A 19,059-nucleotide genomic window follows, 5' to 3' on the forward strand; every position below is an offset into this window, starting at 1 on the left:
CTCCACTATTTACAGGGCAGCTTTCTCCTCTGTATTTGTCACTGTTCCTCAATAACTTTTGAAATCATTCAAGGAGAGATGGAATTGCCATATGTTCCTGCAACCTTTATGAAGCATCAGTGCCTGGAAAGAAAGCCCCGAATTCGGGGAACAAGAACAGAAATATGATGAACCCTACCCTGTCCTAACAGTATGTACACACACACACACTCCAGTCTAGTCCAAGCTGCATTTTGACAAGCCCAGCACATGTCAGAGAAAACACAGGGGGAAACTGAGGCTATGGTGGTAGAGGAAAGAGATATAAAGCACACAAATCCATCCAAAGTTTTGTTCTGCTACTTGGAGGACAGATTTCATTTTAATTGGTAATTTAAATCTATGTAACATGCATTTTTCTAACCATTTTTGGGTATCAAAGTTATTTCAGATGACAGTATAATACTGACCTAAAGTGTTAATCTATCTTTAATAGTATTGTTTTTAGCAGATAAATCTCAAGATGATTTTTAAATTGTTTGTCAGAGTAGACTACTATCTGTGAGTAAGCTTTCTCTACGACACTTAAAGAATGGGCTTTTACAAGGCTTATCCTGCTACATGTAACATTTTAAAGAACAAAACCACTTACATTTAAGCTCATATTCAAAACACTGTTTTTTAAAATATCATGGTATTTTAAAGAGACTAACAATTTATTCAGTGTAAATGCAACATATCAAGTCGCGGAGTTCCAAATACACATCCAGTCTGCCATTTCTAGTTTTGTGCAAATTAATTTACTTAAAATAATTTCAAATCTAGCATACTGTCAAATAACATCCAACCTCCAAAGTTACAGAACTGATGTTTTTCACACCTGCTTGAAATCAGATTTCCCATTTTACTAAATTTATTTAAAACAAAGAAAACAAACTGTAAACAATTACTCTAACAGCAGTTAGCAACAGGAATGGGTGACAACTGTCAGTCTTCAAATATAACTTATGCCCTTTCTTACCGTCAGCTTTTAGTCAAAAACGTAAATAAATACAACAACTAACACAAATAAAAGTTACTACTATAAGAAAATACATTATATGCTGCAGTTTGGAATAAAATATACAATATTGGCTGCATCATTTGGAATATGTATCTGACTGCTTAAAACCTCTTCTTGGTGTAGAGGACTACACTTTTACTCACCTTTAGAAATGTGTTTTGTGATTAATTTCATACTAGTGTATTAAACTCCTAAATGGGAAAATGACTCAAGTCATTTAGTGAAAGAAGATACCATAGGCACCATAATACATTTCTTTTTAAACAAAAACTGGTGATGAACCAGCAGTAACAAAATAGGATGAAAATTAAAAGGCACATTCAGGCAAAAAATAATCAACATAATGTGCATGATGCTCTGAATAATTAATTGGATCAGGAACAAATATTCTGGCAGATTCTAATTTGTCAGAGAGAAAGTAAATTTTGTAAAAGGTGTGCAATTCAAATTACATAATTATTTTTAAATGTTGAATTTTGTTTTAAGGTCAGTATAAGGCTTATAACCAAGTGCACGTTAAGAGTGACTACTCAAAACCCCTTGTTTTCTGAGTGCATAGAAGTACAATGAGCAATGAAGATATTCCTTGCAAGAAGTTGTATTCTTGAATATGTGCAAATCTTAATCAAGTACTTGAGCGTCTTTCTGGTCTTGGAACACATTTCATAATCGCAGCTCTCCACAGGGCAGGGGCAAGTAAAAGGCTCAGAGTAGTCACACTCAGAATAAGAAGATAGACCTGAAAATTGCAAATAAAAACCATTACTTCTTTTAGTTACATGGTAAGCTAAGAAGTGACTAGAAGTTTGAGGAGATCAGACTGTCCGGGACAGTATTTTCAGGAGACTTCACCTGTCTTCCTAACCAAATATGTATATTGCTACAAAAGCAAACAAGTGCATTCTCAAATTGTCTAATTATTTGTTTACCTCCTTTGAAGATACAATTACAAAAACAACACTATGAGCTTATAGAAAAACAATTATTTACATGTATGATTAAAAGGTCAATTTTGAAAGTTCAATGTTTGCTAAAAGGTCAAAGGCCAAATAACACTTTATTTAAAATAAAACAAAAAGCAAACCACCCAAAACTATTCTGGTTTAATGATATAATGGCAAAGTACACTACTATTTTAGACAGTAAAAAAGCAAAGAAAAATTCCTTTAAGTCATACTTCATATCTTCTGAAAAAAGATCTTAACTATATAGTCTGAATGAGTCTTATAAAACAGCAACAGGAAGTAGTTTTGGGTCCCAAACAGAAGAATGACTTTTGGAAATTTCAGAGATACACAAACCCATAGAGTAGGTAATCACGTGACAGCTGCCAGAGAAAAAAATGAAAGCCTAAAGGCCTCCAAGCGCAGTGGGTGGGCCCCTAAACTGGTTCTGTGATCACGTATGGATATCTTGAAACTCTATACAAACATACAATATTTATAACTCCTAATTATATGCAGGAGTGAACATGAAAATGAATCACCTTTACCTATACAAGTGAACAGCATTGTGTAAGTTTTTTACACGTGCTTCATTTGGAATTGGTTCCAGCATTATACAGCCCACTTGCTCACACAATGAAAAGCTCAGAGTGCCAGCAGAGTATTTTTGTGAGCAGAGATACAGAGAAGAAGTGGGGACAGTTGTTGTATCTCTATAGCCATAATTTACTTAATTTCACAAAGCAGGCTTCATCTTGAAAAAAATAACATTCTCACAGCTTCAACATAAAACTAAGTTTAAGGTTTCTTTCCTAGGGGATTTTTTTCATGACTACTGAAAAAGCTGGTGGTTTCTTCTGCAGAAGATTTAAAATGAACAAGCTTTGCAGGTAAAGATTACAAATTTGTTTGCTTGTCTAAATGTTAAGGCAACTTCCTCCTCACCATATCTGCTCTCTAGTTCTTATTTACTGATATTTTCTTATTCAAATCGTATACTCTCAGTTACCTCTTTCTATAGCTACATCAAGATTTTAAAAGCAAAGGCTTCTCAGTCTTAGCGATTTGGGTGCTATCTAAAACTCACAGCTCAGTTAATAAAGAAATTGTGAGAGCAGCTAAGGTAAAGCGTTTATAACTAAGCTATTTAAAAGTAAAACCTGCTATTTAAAATATTAAAGTACAATATGAAACAAGTGAAAAAAGGAACTAAAAACCCTGTCAGGAATATACATGTCTCCATTTGTATGGGTTGATTCTACTTGTTAACAGTTGAGAGATGCCACAAAATTGGAGTGTATTGATAATTCAAACACACTGTAATACAAAATCCAGTAAGTTATTCAGGTGCAAAACCCAAAGTTAATAACTATAGAACAGCTTACCTCCCGAGATATGATCCCTGCTCTGCGTGCTCTACTTCCCAGAACAAAAGAGAATTCGCTGACTTGTGCCAGTCCTGCTGAGACAATCCACTTGATATACTGGCTGGTCTTTGGAAGAATCAGAGAAAGGACAAGCACTGCCAAGACAAACTTTAAAAACGTTGGAGGTTTTTTTGTGGGGGGTGTTGTGGGTTTGGTTTGGTTTTTTTTAAATAGAAGCACAATAAATAAAATAATACAATCTTTGTAAGATACATAGTATCAAATATAATAATTCTGGACATAAAATAAACTAGTGGACTTCTAAATGTGTCTTCTGTATTAATGTAAAAAGAGACAAATGTACATTACACAGTAAAAAATAGTATCTTGTTTACTATAATAAAAACATTTGTTAACTTTGTCACAAATCCCAAGCTAGACAAATAGAAGTTTCTCCATGTGTAACTTTTAACTTTAAATACAATCCTTTAATATCCTAAGAATGTTGTATCAAACTGTATTCTAATAAGCAAGATTACTTCAAATACAGATTTACAGTAAATATGTAATATTCTCTGTTATATCAGATGTTCAGTTCTTGCACAGAATTTTCATTAGGGCATGCAGCACAAAGATTATTGTGACTATTAAAAGATAAAAAAGAGAAAAAGAAAATACCTTCATTATGACCACAGACAATGTAAGGAATAGTAAAACTGTGAGTTCATATATTACAAATGTGGGGAAAACATGAAGTCCTAGGAGGAAAGAAAACAATGTTTCAAAGTTTAAGGCCAATATCTTACTATAATTTTCTGAGTTAATAATAGAGTTAATTGCAAGACTGTATTCTCAAAACCAGACAGCCAAAAAGCCCTAACATACCTACCTACACTACCGACTTGATCACTAAAGTACTTCTTGCATTATCCAACCATTTTTCCTTTGGAGGGGTTTAGCACAAACAATATTCCCAAACTTAGTTAAATTGTATATGACTTGTATATAATAATGATATAATTGTATATGCATGAGCACTTGCATTTATAAAGTTTTCTCTCTTCCACACCAGTGAACAATCCAGAATCTGAACCGAAACACACCTCTAATGAAAACTATAAAAATACTGCAGCAAAACAATTCTATTGTTCTGCTGAGCGATTGCAACATACACTTTGCTAGCCATTTAACATTTTTGTATGACATGGTAATGGACTGCCACTGTGGGAGGAACATGATACTTGGTACTCGCAGACTATAGCTACAACAGAAAATATAATTGTTTTGATCCCATGACCCTCACTTGCAAACACTGAAAGACACTTGAACTGGAAAAGTCACTTCAACTGGAATCAGGTAAAGTCATAAACCCCTGAGCATGGTCAGGTTTATAATTATATAATTTATATAATTAAGGAATTATATAAAACCCCATTTCTATGATGTTGGTTTTGGTTGGTTTTGGTTTTTTTCTTTTTTTGCAATTTTTTTTGTCATTTTAATGCTGTAATTATATGAAGCAAGATAACAAGAAGCATAAAGAGTGCAAAAATTTAAAATTAAATGCTGCTAATATTAAACACAATAAAAAGAAATATTTGTTGGAGAAGTCCTGGAGTCACTGAGGAAGAATCTTACTCACAGCTGACTAAGTCCATTTTTTCCTCCTAGGGTATGAGGAACTTGTTCAGGCAAACATAACTGTGTATCCTTGGAAGCTCATTCCTTTTTCAAAAAAGCTCTTAAAAAGAGGAACGAAAGTAGTGGTGCTGTTCCTGATAAATCCATAATAGTTGGCAGTTCTCCAACCCAGTTACACCTCTGGTGAAGGACAAGAGTTTAGCTTTCTAAAGCACGAGGCATGTAAATCGATGCTGTAACTTCTTGTTTTAATGCAAGACAAGTTTTCACTAATTTTCCCTGCCCCATAGGGCTGCAGAGCCAGAAAACCTGTAAGAACTAAGAGTCATCTTCTCTTCCTGTGCGCGCAGGAGAAGTTACAGTAACTTCACAATGTTTTTGTCCATACGCACATTCCATTGTGGATGGAAACGTACTTCAAGTACATCAGAGATTTTTATACAAGTACTACCCAGTCAGCATGTACACGCCCTGTTTTAATTCTTAATTTCCCTCCAACTACTGAAGCACAAATGCAAAAGACTACCAAAAGAAGGGGAGAGATGGCAGAATAAGAGAGACAACCACCAAACCAAAAAAAGAAATCCAAATGTGTGCACACGTGCATGTGGAGGGACAAGCAGCTTCTCTTTTTTTACTGTGTATCACATACACATTCCTCATTCACCTTTAGGCCAATCTCAGAAATATACATGAAAAGCAACTAGAGAAATACAGCCTGTAACAATGTCATGATTGATAAGAGGGCCAACTCTGCCACATCTGGAATTGAAGATTTCAGGGGGAGGCTCTAAATATAGCCTACTGCTGGCATCACTACTGGTGGAGCTACCTTTTCAGTTCTGGAGAAGACAGGCAGTCTGAAGTCCATTTGAACTGCTGCCCCACATGGAAATTATCATCATATTCCAAAGAGCTGAGGCACAAACCTACCACAGATTTCTATACCAATCCCATGGAGGTAAGCTGCTGCAAGGTGAAGCAAGCCTAAACCTGTTACATACACTATTCTGAGCAAACAAACATCCCAGCACACAGATATATTTTGGGGGAAACAGATCCCACTGTAGTGGGTTTCAGGGTCATTACAGCCCTCTGTCCCAGCCCTAGATGAAAACTTAGGGTAAGGCCAGAAATCATATCAGACTGCTGTACAAGCACATGAAGCCTTCAGGACAATACAAATGTCATCAGAAAGATTAACTTCATAGATGGAAGGTGCGTGAATATGGGGCATTTATTTCAATGGTTTTAATCAGACTTTGCAACTAAGCTCAAGAGTCATTATGGACTTGTTCTCCAAAATGGAAAAAACGCTTCAATCAAGCAATTCAAGAACTTCAGCACTGTCATCAGGTAGCATGTGGCATGTTGGCCTGTCACCAATAGCTAGGATATCACTTAGGTACATTTTTACAGAGCTGAGCATAAGCCACCAGACTTCAATTCTAAGCAGTGTTCTGGAATAGCTGGAATGGAGGCCTCTGGGTGAAGGTGTCCTTGCATCAACGTCAAGCCAAAAAGTACAGTTCACTCCTATAAGCTGGGATGTGTTCTTCTGTGGACAGCTACAGGCAAGATTTTGCACTTTCTTTTCAGAAGTACTTTTTTCTTAACAAGTAAACTGCCTCTACCTGCTGATTAGACAGATTCCACCAATCCACTGGATGGCCGCTAAACAGCACGTGAAGATCCAGACATCATGACCACATCCTGGAAGATCCAGATCAAGAAAACAAATCTTGGAGATCCTTGATGGCAAACAAGATTACAGAAACCAGAACTCTGTTGGTCAAACTGAAGCCAGTAGAATTAGTTCTGACACATACTCAAAGCAGGTCATCACTCAGAAAAATCACGTTAGCGATGCATTGGGATGCTGTATCTACTAAGAGTCTTAATAAGATGATAGCTAGCAAATGCAATGAATGCTACAGCCCTGGCTAGATGATTAAGCAGAAGGGGAAAACATTAATTTCCATCTTTCTGCATAGGGGAAAGTCCTCTTGATTCTAACGTCAGTTCTGAGAGCTTGAAACCTCGAAATTTCATTGTGTTTCATGCAGGACAAAGCAGTAAAGCTGGCTGGATAAGAAGGCGATGTATGTCACCTAATAAATTCCAGTTGGGATCTTCCTTTGATTTCTCTTAAATTCAACAGAAATGTTAAGAGGCTCAGAGAAACATTATGTACATGTTTGTTCTGGACAGTGGTAGTGCTGACAGTGCTGACACATCACCCATCTTCTGAAGACAAAGACCGCACTGTTGAAGAGTTTTCAGCATCTTGCATTCAAGGACCAAGGTGAACCACAAGATTTACTCAGAAAGGAAACATGGAGCCTGGCAAGTGAGTACATCTGTACAGCACATTGAGGACACAAAACTTAGTCAGTGGAAGTAATCTGTCTCCTGACCAGTGGCAGATAGGGTCCTGATGCCGAATTTCAAACTCCAAACACTCTGTAGGCTGACAAAAAATGGGATATTGGAGCCTTTAAAAAAAAAAAAAAAGTCAGTCTATGCAAAGATGCCTTACATCTTTCTAAAAAACAATCAAAACAAAGTCAAATGAGGCAGAGGTGGAATGGGAAGGATCTGATTACTAGGTACCAAAACAGAAATGAGAAAAAAAGTTCTCAAAATGTAGCTCTAAGGGATTGGTCCAGATGTTCTCAAAAATATTTGTGAGGATAGAGACTAGCAGGAACTTTCTAGCCTCAGCAGACAGCGTAGAAGCCAGAAACCTTGAAGAACACGGAGGCCTAAATGAATGTACAGATGGAGAATAACTCAAAGTGCAGCTGTTAATGCCTAACTGCAAAGGTGTATTATTCCCACAAATGCACCCATGAGCAAATTTGAAAGCAGTAGTGTTACACAGGTCAAGCTAAGGGCAGGACCACTGTTACAGATATTACACAAACAGCTTTTAGTGACCAGAAGGATTTCTGTAGTGAACAGAAAAGCAAGCATTTAAGACAAGCAAACTAGGAACTAACTTTTACAGATATTTACATCACTTTTCAATGAAGTCAAATTTTTCTATTTATTCCTTTATTCTAAAAGGAACAGAAATGATATTACTGCAGTGGTGTACCATCCCACCTCAGGATCTCAATGTTTCTGCTCTCTATAATAGACTGCTTGCTGCATATAGCAACAAGCCTTCTCTTTAGGCAGGAGGGGAGAATCTTTCCCTGGGACCTTTACATAATTTCACAGAGTAAATCTCTATATATTTATAGATACATATCATTTGCATGTGTACATATATAAGTAGAGAGCAAGCAAGAAGTCTTTTCTTATTAGATTAGATTAAAAAGTTTAAGGAATACTTTTTATCCTACTCAGGTTTTCTTTGCAACATCACATCACATAACTTCTTTTTAAAACCTACCTCTTTGCCACCCCACAAAATTTAAAAGTAATTGAAAGTAAAGAGGGAAGGGGGGGATAATGTTTATTTGGGGGGATTTTTTTTTGTTTTTTGTAGGTTTGGCTAGGTTTCTTTGGGGGTTTTTTGTTAGGGTTTTTTTTGGTTTTTTTTTTTTACAAGCAAGCATTGTCACATTTTGTCAGAGGCCTGTAACATAGCTCATTTTTTCTGATTTTTAGCTAACTTTCTTCTCAGTCAGGAATAACCCTCATTTTCTGTAAAGCCATACAAACCTGTTAGGCAATGTTATTTTATTTCCCTTCTTGCAATTATAATGGTAACAACAGTTAAAAAGATCTTTTTTTAATTCTCCAATAGAACTACCAAAATAATTTCCTTATAGTACAACATAGGCTATATGAAGTGCTGCCAGTATGCCAACTGAGGTCTCGCTATTTTCTTGTACTGTACCAAAGTCTTATCTCTAGTGTCAATTTATGCAGTCACAAGAGTGCAGGACAGTATTTTTGTGCAGTCCCTCGTAAAATTAACTTTAGGCTTATAATTACTTGTCATGCTTTGTAACCCTGATAACACTATCCGCTCCATCACCATCTTTACTAAAACACATAAACAACTTACCTGTGCACATTTAGCAATTACTCATCCAACCTAGTCAGTTATATGGGCCCAAGAGTTTTACCATAGCTCACCACTTTCCTCCCTTTATTAAAAAATAAGTTATTTAAATAAACATATCTATTACTAAGCAATCTGACTGATCAGCACAAGCTATTATCATGGGCTGAGTAAAACAAAAATCAAGACTGGCAGGAATAACTATTTCCTTTTAATTTTGACAACCACCAGAAACCAGTTTTAGTTTCTGTTATGAAACAATGACTATCAAACAGGTATATAAAGACATTAAAATTATGCTGATGATGGGACTTCACTATTATCTGAATAAATATATGGAGATAAAAAGAACAATAGAAAACTTAAAATAAAACCAGAAGAAAAACCAAGGTTAATCTTGGGGAAAAACCCAACACAAACCCTAAGAATTTCTGAGTAAGCATGGGTTGAAGGAGGTTGGATTTGTGCAACAGGCCACATTCAAACCCCCTATTTTAGACCTTGCAATGCCCCCAAAATAGGACACGCATGTCCTACACAATCCACAGGAAGAGGCAAGTGCTTTCACAGGGCCTGTCTCCTCATTCACTGGACCAAAGCACTTCAGTAACGTGATTCAGTTTCCTTTAGAGAAAGTGTATTGGGGCACCCATGGACAGCTAGAGAATGTAGTAGTTCAAAGTGAAGCCACTGATTGATTGTAAATATTCTCAGAGTTAACTTGTTTCAGATAACAAGCATGATGAGTTACTCTCCTGGTCTTAAGCATCAATGCTGCATTTTAGCTGGCATTCAAGTAGTCTCTGAGATACATCTTGCTCAACTAATTTTTCCCTGTGTTGAGAACACACAGATCACATTTTGCTAACAAAAGAAACAAGGTGCTGTAAAAAAGGATCTGTTTCCATTATCATATCCTGCTTCTAGACCACAAAAAACCTGAAATCTACTCCACCAATTGACTCAAAAGAGTAATACAATTTTAGTATACCTTGCAAATACAGCTGCTGTGAAGACAGAAGAACATGAAAAAAACCAACCAAAACCACCTCCCAAACAATAACCTTTTTCTCTTAAAATTTTTAGTTACATGTTTTGAACAGCATGAATTCAGAATTAACAATGAAAAACTGACATTAAAACAAGAATTGAGAGTACAACATGGAAATTGCTTATGAAAATGAATGTTACATTTAAAAATATTAGCAAAGGCAAACCAACACTGTGGTCAGTTAACAGCTTCGTATTTTAACAGAACAAAATCTATCTCCTCCCCCCAGTTTGTAGACATGTGGTTTTTGTCCTCCCCCACATTTGTTGCTTAACACTATTTTTTAAGTAAGTTTTCTTAGAAGTTACCTATGGATGCAAAGAAAATGATGGCAAGAAAGTCACGTATTGGTTCAATACAGGACATAATCTCCTCAGTAACCATGTGACCCTGAGAAGAGATCAGAGCTCCCGCTAAGAAGCATCCCAGCTCCATTGAAACATCCAACAGCTCTGTGATCTGTCAAGGAATAACAGAGAATCTATTGCTGCTTTCTAGCCCTGAGTGACTTTATATACTATTTCACAGTGAAATTATAAATCTGTACATTAGACTGAATGTAGGAAATTACTATGTCTTTATGCAAGTTCAACAACAAATAGAACTCAGTGTATCTATTTCAGTGTTCTGCAGTATTGTATTTATACAAAAGACTCACAAAACCAGTTTCTCTTCCATGTTACCTCCTTCTCCACAAAAACAAAAATACATTTCTTAATCTACATTGTAATGCTTTGTGTCACTCTTAAGTCTAGCATTGAATTTCACAAAAACGAGAAAGACTAACAACTTCAAAGTCAAGATTACATAATACATTGAGGCTGTGAAATAAAGCAGTAAGAACAGTATATTTTCCAGCTGTCAAACGGGGGTGGGGGGGGGGGGTGGGAAATCAAAGCTTATAATTTGGGAGAACAGTTTCAATTTAGCAAAAGTCCCAGGCATAAATTACATTTTATTATTGCAAATTGGACTTAAATGTGCCTGAGTGCTTTACTGAATAGGGATGCATTTAAGCATGTGAAGTAAACTGCTGAAATGAAGCATGGTATCTGTTTGAAAGAATTCAGACTACTTCATTCTTTTTTTATTATTTGAATACGGTACTAGAAGGAAGAGATGAAACACGTGTAAAGAGACTGAACTAAAACCAAAGCAACTGCTTAAGGCAATGCTTGGAACATTAAAAAAAGCAAGCAGCACTTTTAGTTAGTATGAAGTATGTTTTAAAATAATTACTTTAAAACCATGCTGCTACAGAGGGTCATCTTACTGAGAAAGGGCAACATTATTAATATTAATGCAATGTTTAAAACTGAAGACTATTTCCATACTAATTTAGATTAAGTAACAATACACCGTAGTACATTTGTGGACAACATTCATCATATCTTGAATGGTGTTACACTGCAAGGTGTGAAGCTAAAACTCAAGTGGCTTGAAATTAATGGAGGAGAGCAAAAGACACAATAAACAAGCCTCCAAGCTATGCATAAAATGCCACATAAAAATAAACCCCAGACTTTTGTGTATTGAAGTATTAATGTCTGAAATGCTCATCACGTAACTCCATTTGTGCTAACAGTCTAATTTATTGCAAGACATTCAAGAAAACAAATTGGTTCTGTCAACTAATGCAAATAGTTACTGATCAGGCAAAACCAACAAAACAACATTTTAAAACAAAAGGAATTTTAGTGCTTTTCACCACAATTTGAAAATGTAGAAGGGAAGAAGGAAATATATATAAAGGCTTTAAAACCACCAGAAGATGAGTAAGATAAAGGAAAGAGTTATGAATAGCAGACATTTAAGTACTTCTCAATCATACATTAGTTGTTCTAAAAGTCACCACCTCTTGAGTATGACTAAGATCCAATATAGCTTCTTCAAATAAAGTTGGAATTATTTCTACTATTCAGCTATAATCCCCCCACACTTAAGTGTCATCAGCTACAACAAAGCTCCAGATCAAAACTTTTATAGCTAATATGTTAAGTATTCTCATGCACATGGTTAGGTTACCATGCAAGAAGTGATTTAGCATCTCTTGTATCGGAATTGCATGATACTGTGCTGTTATGAAAATCACTATTCAAGCAAGGAGCAATTTGTGAAAGAAACATGCTCGTTCAGAAAGCATCAGACATAACTGGAGTGAACTGTATGTCCGTCTGGGTTTGCTCCCACAGCATAAAAACTTAACTCCATTCCTTTAGTCTATGGCAAGCTAAGTATTTCTTGTCCACTCTCTAGGTACTACACAACTTCAGGTCCACAAAATCTATGGGTCACTCTACACACAGAAAAGTCTGAAGGGGATGAGAAGGCAAGAAAAGAATGAAAAATTACATTATTTTCTTAGCCCCATCCCCCCTCCTCTAGTCTGTTTTTCAGATTTATACTTAGACTTACACAGAGACTCCTTTTACTATACCCATCCTGGTCTCTGACTGTCCAACAATATTACCAAATAAGTGGGTACATTTCCTCCACTAAATCTGTAGCATCAGAGTTTATTATATATAATCTGTGGGCGCACGCACACACACACGCACACTGGAGAGGGTTTATTTTACTGGCAGAAAGGCATTCTCAGCAAAATTTCTTACATAAGCAAGACTTGGAAAGTATTTTGCATTTAGTATTCCCTCTCTGTTTGCATCATTTTTAATGTTTTGCCTTTACCAAACAGGGCTCTTAACAATTACTAATCCCCTGGCTCTGCAGTGCCTTTTTCTCAACTCCTACATTACAGAAAGCTTTTCCAGTCAAAATTAAATGAAGAGTTTTGTCAATTTACATGTTTTTCCCAGTACAATTTAGTTTTCAGAGGTGCCATTTTACTCTAATTCAGAAAGGATTGCTTTGCTTTCACTCGAATATTGGATTTTTATGTTCAAATGTTCTACCATACCAATAAATAAATAAACATCAGTGCTATAACATGTTCCAGCTGAATTTCAACCATTTGTTCAGCAGTTGTTTTCCCTGTATTCTCTAATAATGTGTATCTTACTGTTACTTTTTAATCATCATAGAAGCTTAATGAATATGATAAGTAGTAAAATTAAAGAAATCCCTGATGGAAATAAATGTATTAGAATTTCAGGCTTTAATAACTTAAATCTGCCCAAGAGAAAAGAGGTGAATTCTAAGCTTGCATAGTAAGGAAATAATGTTTTAATGGAAAGGGAAACAATTTTTAGTGAGCCTTGTAAAAACTCCACCTCAACTGTATTTTATTAAATAATTAACTACAATATTTGAGATTACAGTTCTTCCTTAATCTTCTCCTTTCAATTGATAGGAAAGAGTCCATAAGCAGGTTATGAGCCATTGAGTACTCCAGGAAAACAAGGAATGACATTCCTAATACACTGCAGGAAAAAGTATGTACATTTGCATATATAAAGTACTGCAATAACATAGCTATATTTTCTTTTCATCTTTTTGGTGTATAAAGCAAGCTGGCAATTTCCCTCTGCTGCCATCATCCCAGGTCAAACATAAGGCACTTCCCCCCCCTGCCCCCCCACGTGTATGCAGAGTCCTATAAACATGTAAACGCAACTGCTATCCTTCTTGTCATGTCAGGCTTTATTTTTTTCCATTTCCTTAATAACACTCTGCAACTTAGTTTTAAAACATAACAAAACTGACCACTGTTCTGCAGGTATCTAACACAGCAATTCATTATCAGGATAGTGTTTAATGTTTCTGTATATACAGAACATGAAAAAGCAACACTACACCAGTGAACTCTGGCTGACTTATAACATGTTCTTCATGTTCTTCAGCTCATTGTGGCATATATCTTGACCTAAAAGTACTGTTTTGGTCATCAATCCTAAATGGTCATATTTAAAACCCTAAGCTAGATTTGCTCTTTATGTTGCAATTCAGAACAGTTCCCCAATTTAAAAAAAAAAAAAAAAAGCCATATTTTCATAACTCAAAGCTTGAAAAGGAGTTGCTGAAAGTGTAATAATGATCTACTGAACCTTTGTTACTGATGACAACTTACATGATCGAAAGATGAATAACTGTGTCTCAAAGGCAGCTAGATTTTTATAGGATTGGCACTTGACACAATTCCCCCTAACTAGTTGAGGGACAAAAGAGAAGGGAATTTCAGTTACATCTGAGAGTATCTGGGAACAGAAAGAGGTATCTTAAGCTCCAAATCTTGGTAAAATATCTCATATTTCAGATTTGTTACACCTCTTCTACTCTAAACTAGTTTATCAAGAAGAGACATATTTAAGATCCTGTTACAGATTTAATGAGTTGCAACATTATCTAAGAGAGCCAAGCAGTTCAGAAATGCTCAAAAGTCACTTCCATACAGGAAGTTCCTCAACTGACAGGATAATCCTTACATCAAAATTGCTTGCTCATGCTGCAGTATAGGAACCTCTTCTGTCCTATCCTCCCTCTTGTTTTCCATTATAGAATTTGCCCTTATTGGTAGAGAAATGGCAACTCTTGTTTAATTAGTCATCTGAGATTTTCAAACACAGGAAAGAAGTAAAAAATATTATGTTAAAGTTTATACATTATTATTAAATAATATATTAAAAATTACATTAAAATATTATTATAAAGTTTATATATAATGTGCATTACATGTGCTAGTGCTACAGATGAACCCCAGTACAGGATAAACTTAGGTGGACCCCAGAAATCCAGTCAACACTGAAGCACATAACAAGTAACTGTATGCATGAAGCAGGAATACTGTATCATTCCTACCCCCTTTGGCATGTATTGGAAAGGATGTGGCCTGCAGAATAACTCACATGCTAGATAGAGAGTTAAAATATTTTGTTTAAAAACATCTCTCGAGTTTTCTAAATGCAGCTGCAGCATCATCTTTGGTTAAGGCCACTAAAATATGCACTCTCCTATTCTTCCCCCTAAAAATTCCAAAGCTTTTTTAGAATTACACCAGTATAGAAAATTTTATGTTTGCAGGTAATTATACAAACTCTATCAATATTTAGGCTTGGTTTTCCAAGGAGAAAGATCTTTGCAGGAACCGTGACAATTTAATTGTTTTCCTACCTGACACCCAAAACCCTTAATTTATCCCTTCCAAATACATGCAACATTTTTTCAAATTAGATTGCCACCCCCCATCCTATGTTTTTATTCCTGACATAGTAGGGCATGTATACTAATTAGGATTTGTTTTCCAGAAGATTTGTTTGTTGAGCTGTTCAACTGGCCAACCAAATACTTTTTTGGTTTGTTTTTCCATTTTTTTTTTTTTTTTTAAAGTCTTTGTGCTCAAACCACAACTTGTAGCATTACTATAATGAATGTATCGGTGTCAGTGAATATCAAGCATCTCAACTGGTTTACTGAGGTTACATGCAGTATCCTTTGTACTGTTCCCTTTGATACATTATTTATCAACTTTAAAAGGAAAATTGTTTTCACTTAAAGTACACAAAATATTTGCTCCTTCACAAATGTTTCCCTTGATGAAGAAGCATTCTGTTTTGCAGTATGAATCCACCACACTCAAACATATTCTCCCTCAGGTTTGTGTACACACATATATTATGTAAAGTCATGTAGACAAAGTCCTTGTACATTTGATACAGGATTTGGGCACAATACGCCCAATTCAATCAGATGAGTCTATGTAGGCCGTATTTTTAATGAAAGTAAGACTGCTTCTAGATACCATAATATTTTATGCAACTTTTGTGGTTTGCTGGTTCTTTTTTTATTGAAGTTGTTCTACAAATGTTATGTCTACTTGTTAGACATTAAAAGGAGAAACCAGTTTTGTTCCTTCACTTGTTAGACGATATGTTTGGAATATGAATAGCTGTTTAGAGGGATAGCATTTTTAACGTATACAATAGACACCAACAGATTGTAAAGCTATGCCCTCACCAACTTTCTTGGCCTTCTTCCTGAAGGAGGTCAGCTTTCTCTGTTGGAGCTGTAATAATTAAAGCAAATACCCCTAGAAAAGAGAGGCACATGCACAGCAACTTTTTGGGATAATTTTTCTCAGAAATTCTCAAGAGGACATAACAATCTGCACATTCAGGATAAGGAGTTTCAAACCCACAATATTATCAGCAACTGTCACATTCTATTCTCCCACAGAATAGTTTTTCAGAGGGCTGAAATATGAGATAGAAACAAATAGAAGGAGGATTCATAGGAAAATGAACCAAACCCAAAAGGGATATCAAAATCTATGAACCTTAAGGCATTTGTCTACTTTCTCAACTTCATCCCAAACTATTTATCTCCCACAAAAAAATAAAATTATTTTACAATAAAAACCATGTTTAGAATTTGCTACTGAAAAGAAACTTGGGAGCAAATGTCACAATCAGCCATTATCAGTATCTCAAAATCCATCCTAAATTATTTTCAAATGCATGAAGTAGCCCAAAATTAAAACTGGAATCATGACTCTTTAACTGGTTGCATTAAAAGTGACCAGAAGATCAGCTGATTGACATTCAAATTTTATCTCTTCTTACTCATCTATGTTGTAATGCATGAATCATCTGTGCATTTGGGGTTTGCTTTAAAACAATTTAGAACCAAATAATTAGCTACAGAGGAACATGGATATAAAATAACAGTAAGTGCAATGGCTTTTGTGATACTGATGCAGTAAACTACCACGTGTATCAAAATGGTTTATTAATTTAAAAGATTACCGTTAACATAAGGAAGATGAATGCAGTTATTCCTAGAATGAGGATTTCTTTATTCCCTTTGCTTTCTGCATGCAACTTGCGATAATACGGTCCTATGAGATAAGTCTTTATAACAAGACATATAAGAAAAACAGCAGCCAGAGAAAAGAGAATTTGGCCAATCAGTATCAGTATTCTCAGTATTTCCTTGAAAATGCTGGAAGAGAAAAACAAACAAAACATTTCTTTCAAGTGCTCTCATGCCTCCCAACCAGTTCCCCTTCAGTGAAAAGATCTAATTCCACAGATGTTCAAAACTGACTAGCTACAGTAAGATTATTTAGATACATTAGTAAACAAGATGAATACTAAATCTGCTGAGTGCCCAGCAATCTCTTTTACAGCCTAGAATTTACTTTCATGTTGATTCAAAAAGATTTTTGTTGATTCATCTTCAAGGTAAGCCATCAGGCTTAATAATGCTATTGCATAGTCTTGGACAAAAATATATCTTGAGGGAATAAAGTAACTGAAAAAATTACCTTATTTTTTACAATAACAAACTTTTCACTACGAATTTTAAGTACTGGACAGGACTAAGGCAGCTAGAGCAGGAAGAATATCTTCATACAACATGACAAGTACAAATAGTAAAGGGAATTCACAGAATGGAGGGCATATTCGTATTGGAGATCTACATACTAATTGGAAGGGGGTGGGGGAAGATACATACAATATTTTTTTTTTTTTTTTTACCTGGAATACGTGCTCACTCCTGCTTGGATAAGTGTAGGCATGACAGCTATAAATAACCCAAGCTGCACATCCTGCATCACCAACATGCCAAGTAGTACACTGCTGTAGTCAATATCCCCTGTACACCAGCAAAGCAGTCACAGAAGCATTAATCAGAATCTATGAAGTCTTGCAGTGCTCAGAAATCTAGAAATGCCTTAATCAAGTGGATACTAAGTATAGTTCTCAATGGGATGAGTTAATTCAAAGTGTTCTGTTTTTTTTTTTTTTCCCCACTAGTATGTAAATTAAAATTATATATAAAGACATATTAAAAATATAAATAAAATATTCATATGAAGTTTTGTTACACAATAAAAATATAGACTTTGCTTAGCAGTTAAGCACTAGTTATGCATTTGCTGGAACTCCTTCACTGAAAACATACACTCTTTAGAATAACAGACACATGTAAGAGCCAGCATGTGTAAAATATATGCTTTGAATTTAGGCATTAGAATATGAATATTCTAGGGGGTGGGGAGAACTTTAATGCAGCGTGTATGAGGCAGGTTTAAGTGGAAGAAAGCAGGATAGCAAAACTTTTGAAAGGAAACCTTTAAAAGTCTTTCAGAAGCTAGCAATATGGCACTTGAAGGTACTTATTTGAAGAGCTGTTAGCTATGAAAGACTAGCTGAGCTGGTCTTAGTTTGCTGAAGAAGGATGTTAATTATTTAAGTTAGCCTTTCTGCCCTGATGACAGACTGGTAGTAATGGTTTAACCTGGTAACCTCTTAGAAAGCACAAAGATTCCAGACCCTCAGTGAAGTAAATTCTTAACATGGCGAGTTCCAACTCCGCTATGCTGTCTTTCTCCAAAGAGGACCGACCACATAAATAGGAGGTACCCCTCTTAACAAGAATATAATAACACTGGCCAGTGTTAGAGGAGGATGATCACTTGTAAACCAGACCTAACAGTGGGTTTTGTTTTGTTTCTCTCGTAATATTACAAAGTCAACTTCTTTCAAATTTTATTGTAATTACTACAGTAGTCCATATTTAAAATCATACTTACCTTCTTTATCGCCTCGAATACTACCTGCAAGAAATCTTGACACCAATGGTGTGCTTGATAAAGATAAACAAGTGGAAATGAAGACACTTTGTGTTGGTCTAATTTGGAGCAAGTGTCCCCATAGTAAACCAAAGGCAATCATCAGAACTGTCATGTAGCATGGTCCTTGCAAAGATATTTTCCACACCTTGGGAAGAAAACAAATTCTTATGATAAAGTCTGATGACACTTTTTTCACTGATAATTTACAATGATTTTCTGCGCAAATAAGCAGTTAAAGATACATGATTTGGGGCTGCAGAGCTCGGCCAGAGAAGTAACAGGCTGTCATCCTATACATGTAAAACTCTGTGAAGTTATTATGCCTAGTAGATATTCCAGGCCAGAAGGCTCATTACCAGAAGTTAGATAAATTTCCTAGAGCTCACAGACAAATTAAGGGCCAAAGGTCCAGTATGGGCTGAAATATATTAAAATCATCAAATGGAAGACCAGTTATTTGATG

At 35.6% G+C, this 19,059-nt stretch overlaps 1 protein-coding gene across 6 annotated transcripts in view; it reads right to left on the minus strand.

Annotated features, from left to right (window-relative positions):
• Window positions 1-328: 328 nt before the first annotated feature.
• TMCO3 (transmembrane and coiled-coil domains 3) overlaps window positions 329-19,059 on the minus strand; it is a 39,366-nt gene continuing 20,635 nt past the window's right edge. The window contains exons 8-14 of one of the 6 annotated variants that reach the window (XR_012627589.1): window positions 18,555-18,741; window positions 17,497-17,614; window positions 16,762-16,957; window positions 10,372-10,522; window positions 4,032-4,111; window positions 3,372-3,508; window positions 329-1,781 (exon numbers count right to left, since the gene is read on the minus strand). Coding sequence is in view for 2 of the 6 variants with exons in the window: in XM_074859198.1 (XP_074715299.1) it covers window positions 1,668-1,781; window positions 3,372-3,521; window positions 4,032-4,111; window positions 10,372-10,522; window positions 16,762-16,957; window positions 17,497-17,614; window positions 18,555-18,741 (996 nt within the window). In the remaining 4 variants the exon portion in view is untranslated. Of the gene's footprint in view, window positions 1,782-3,371; window positions 3,522-4,031; window positions 7,490-10,371; window positions 10,523-13,288; window positions 14,169-16,761; window positions 16,958-17,496; window positions 17,615-18,554; window positions 18,742-19,059 lie in introns of those variants that run through there. The other 5 variants (XM_074859198.1, XR_012627588.1, XR_012627591.1 and 2 more) reach the window with 5 other exon arrangements.

Source organism: Strix uralensis, chromosome 2 (assembly GCF_047716275.1).
Source record: "Strix uralensis isolate ZFMK-TIS-50842 chromosome 2, bStrUra1, whole genome shotgun sequence".
NCBI classification, from domain to species: Eukaryota; Metazoa; Chordata; class Aves; order Strigiformes; family Strigidae; genus Strix; species Strix uralensis.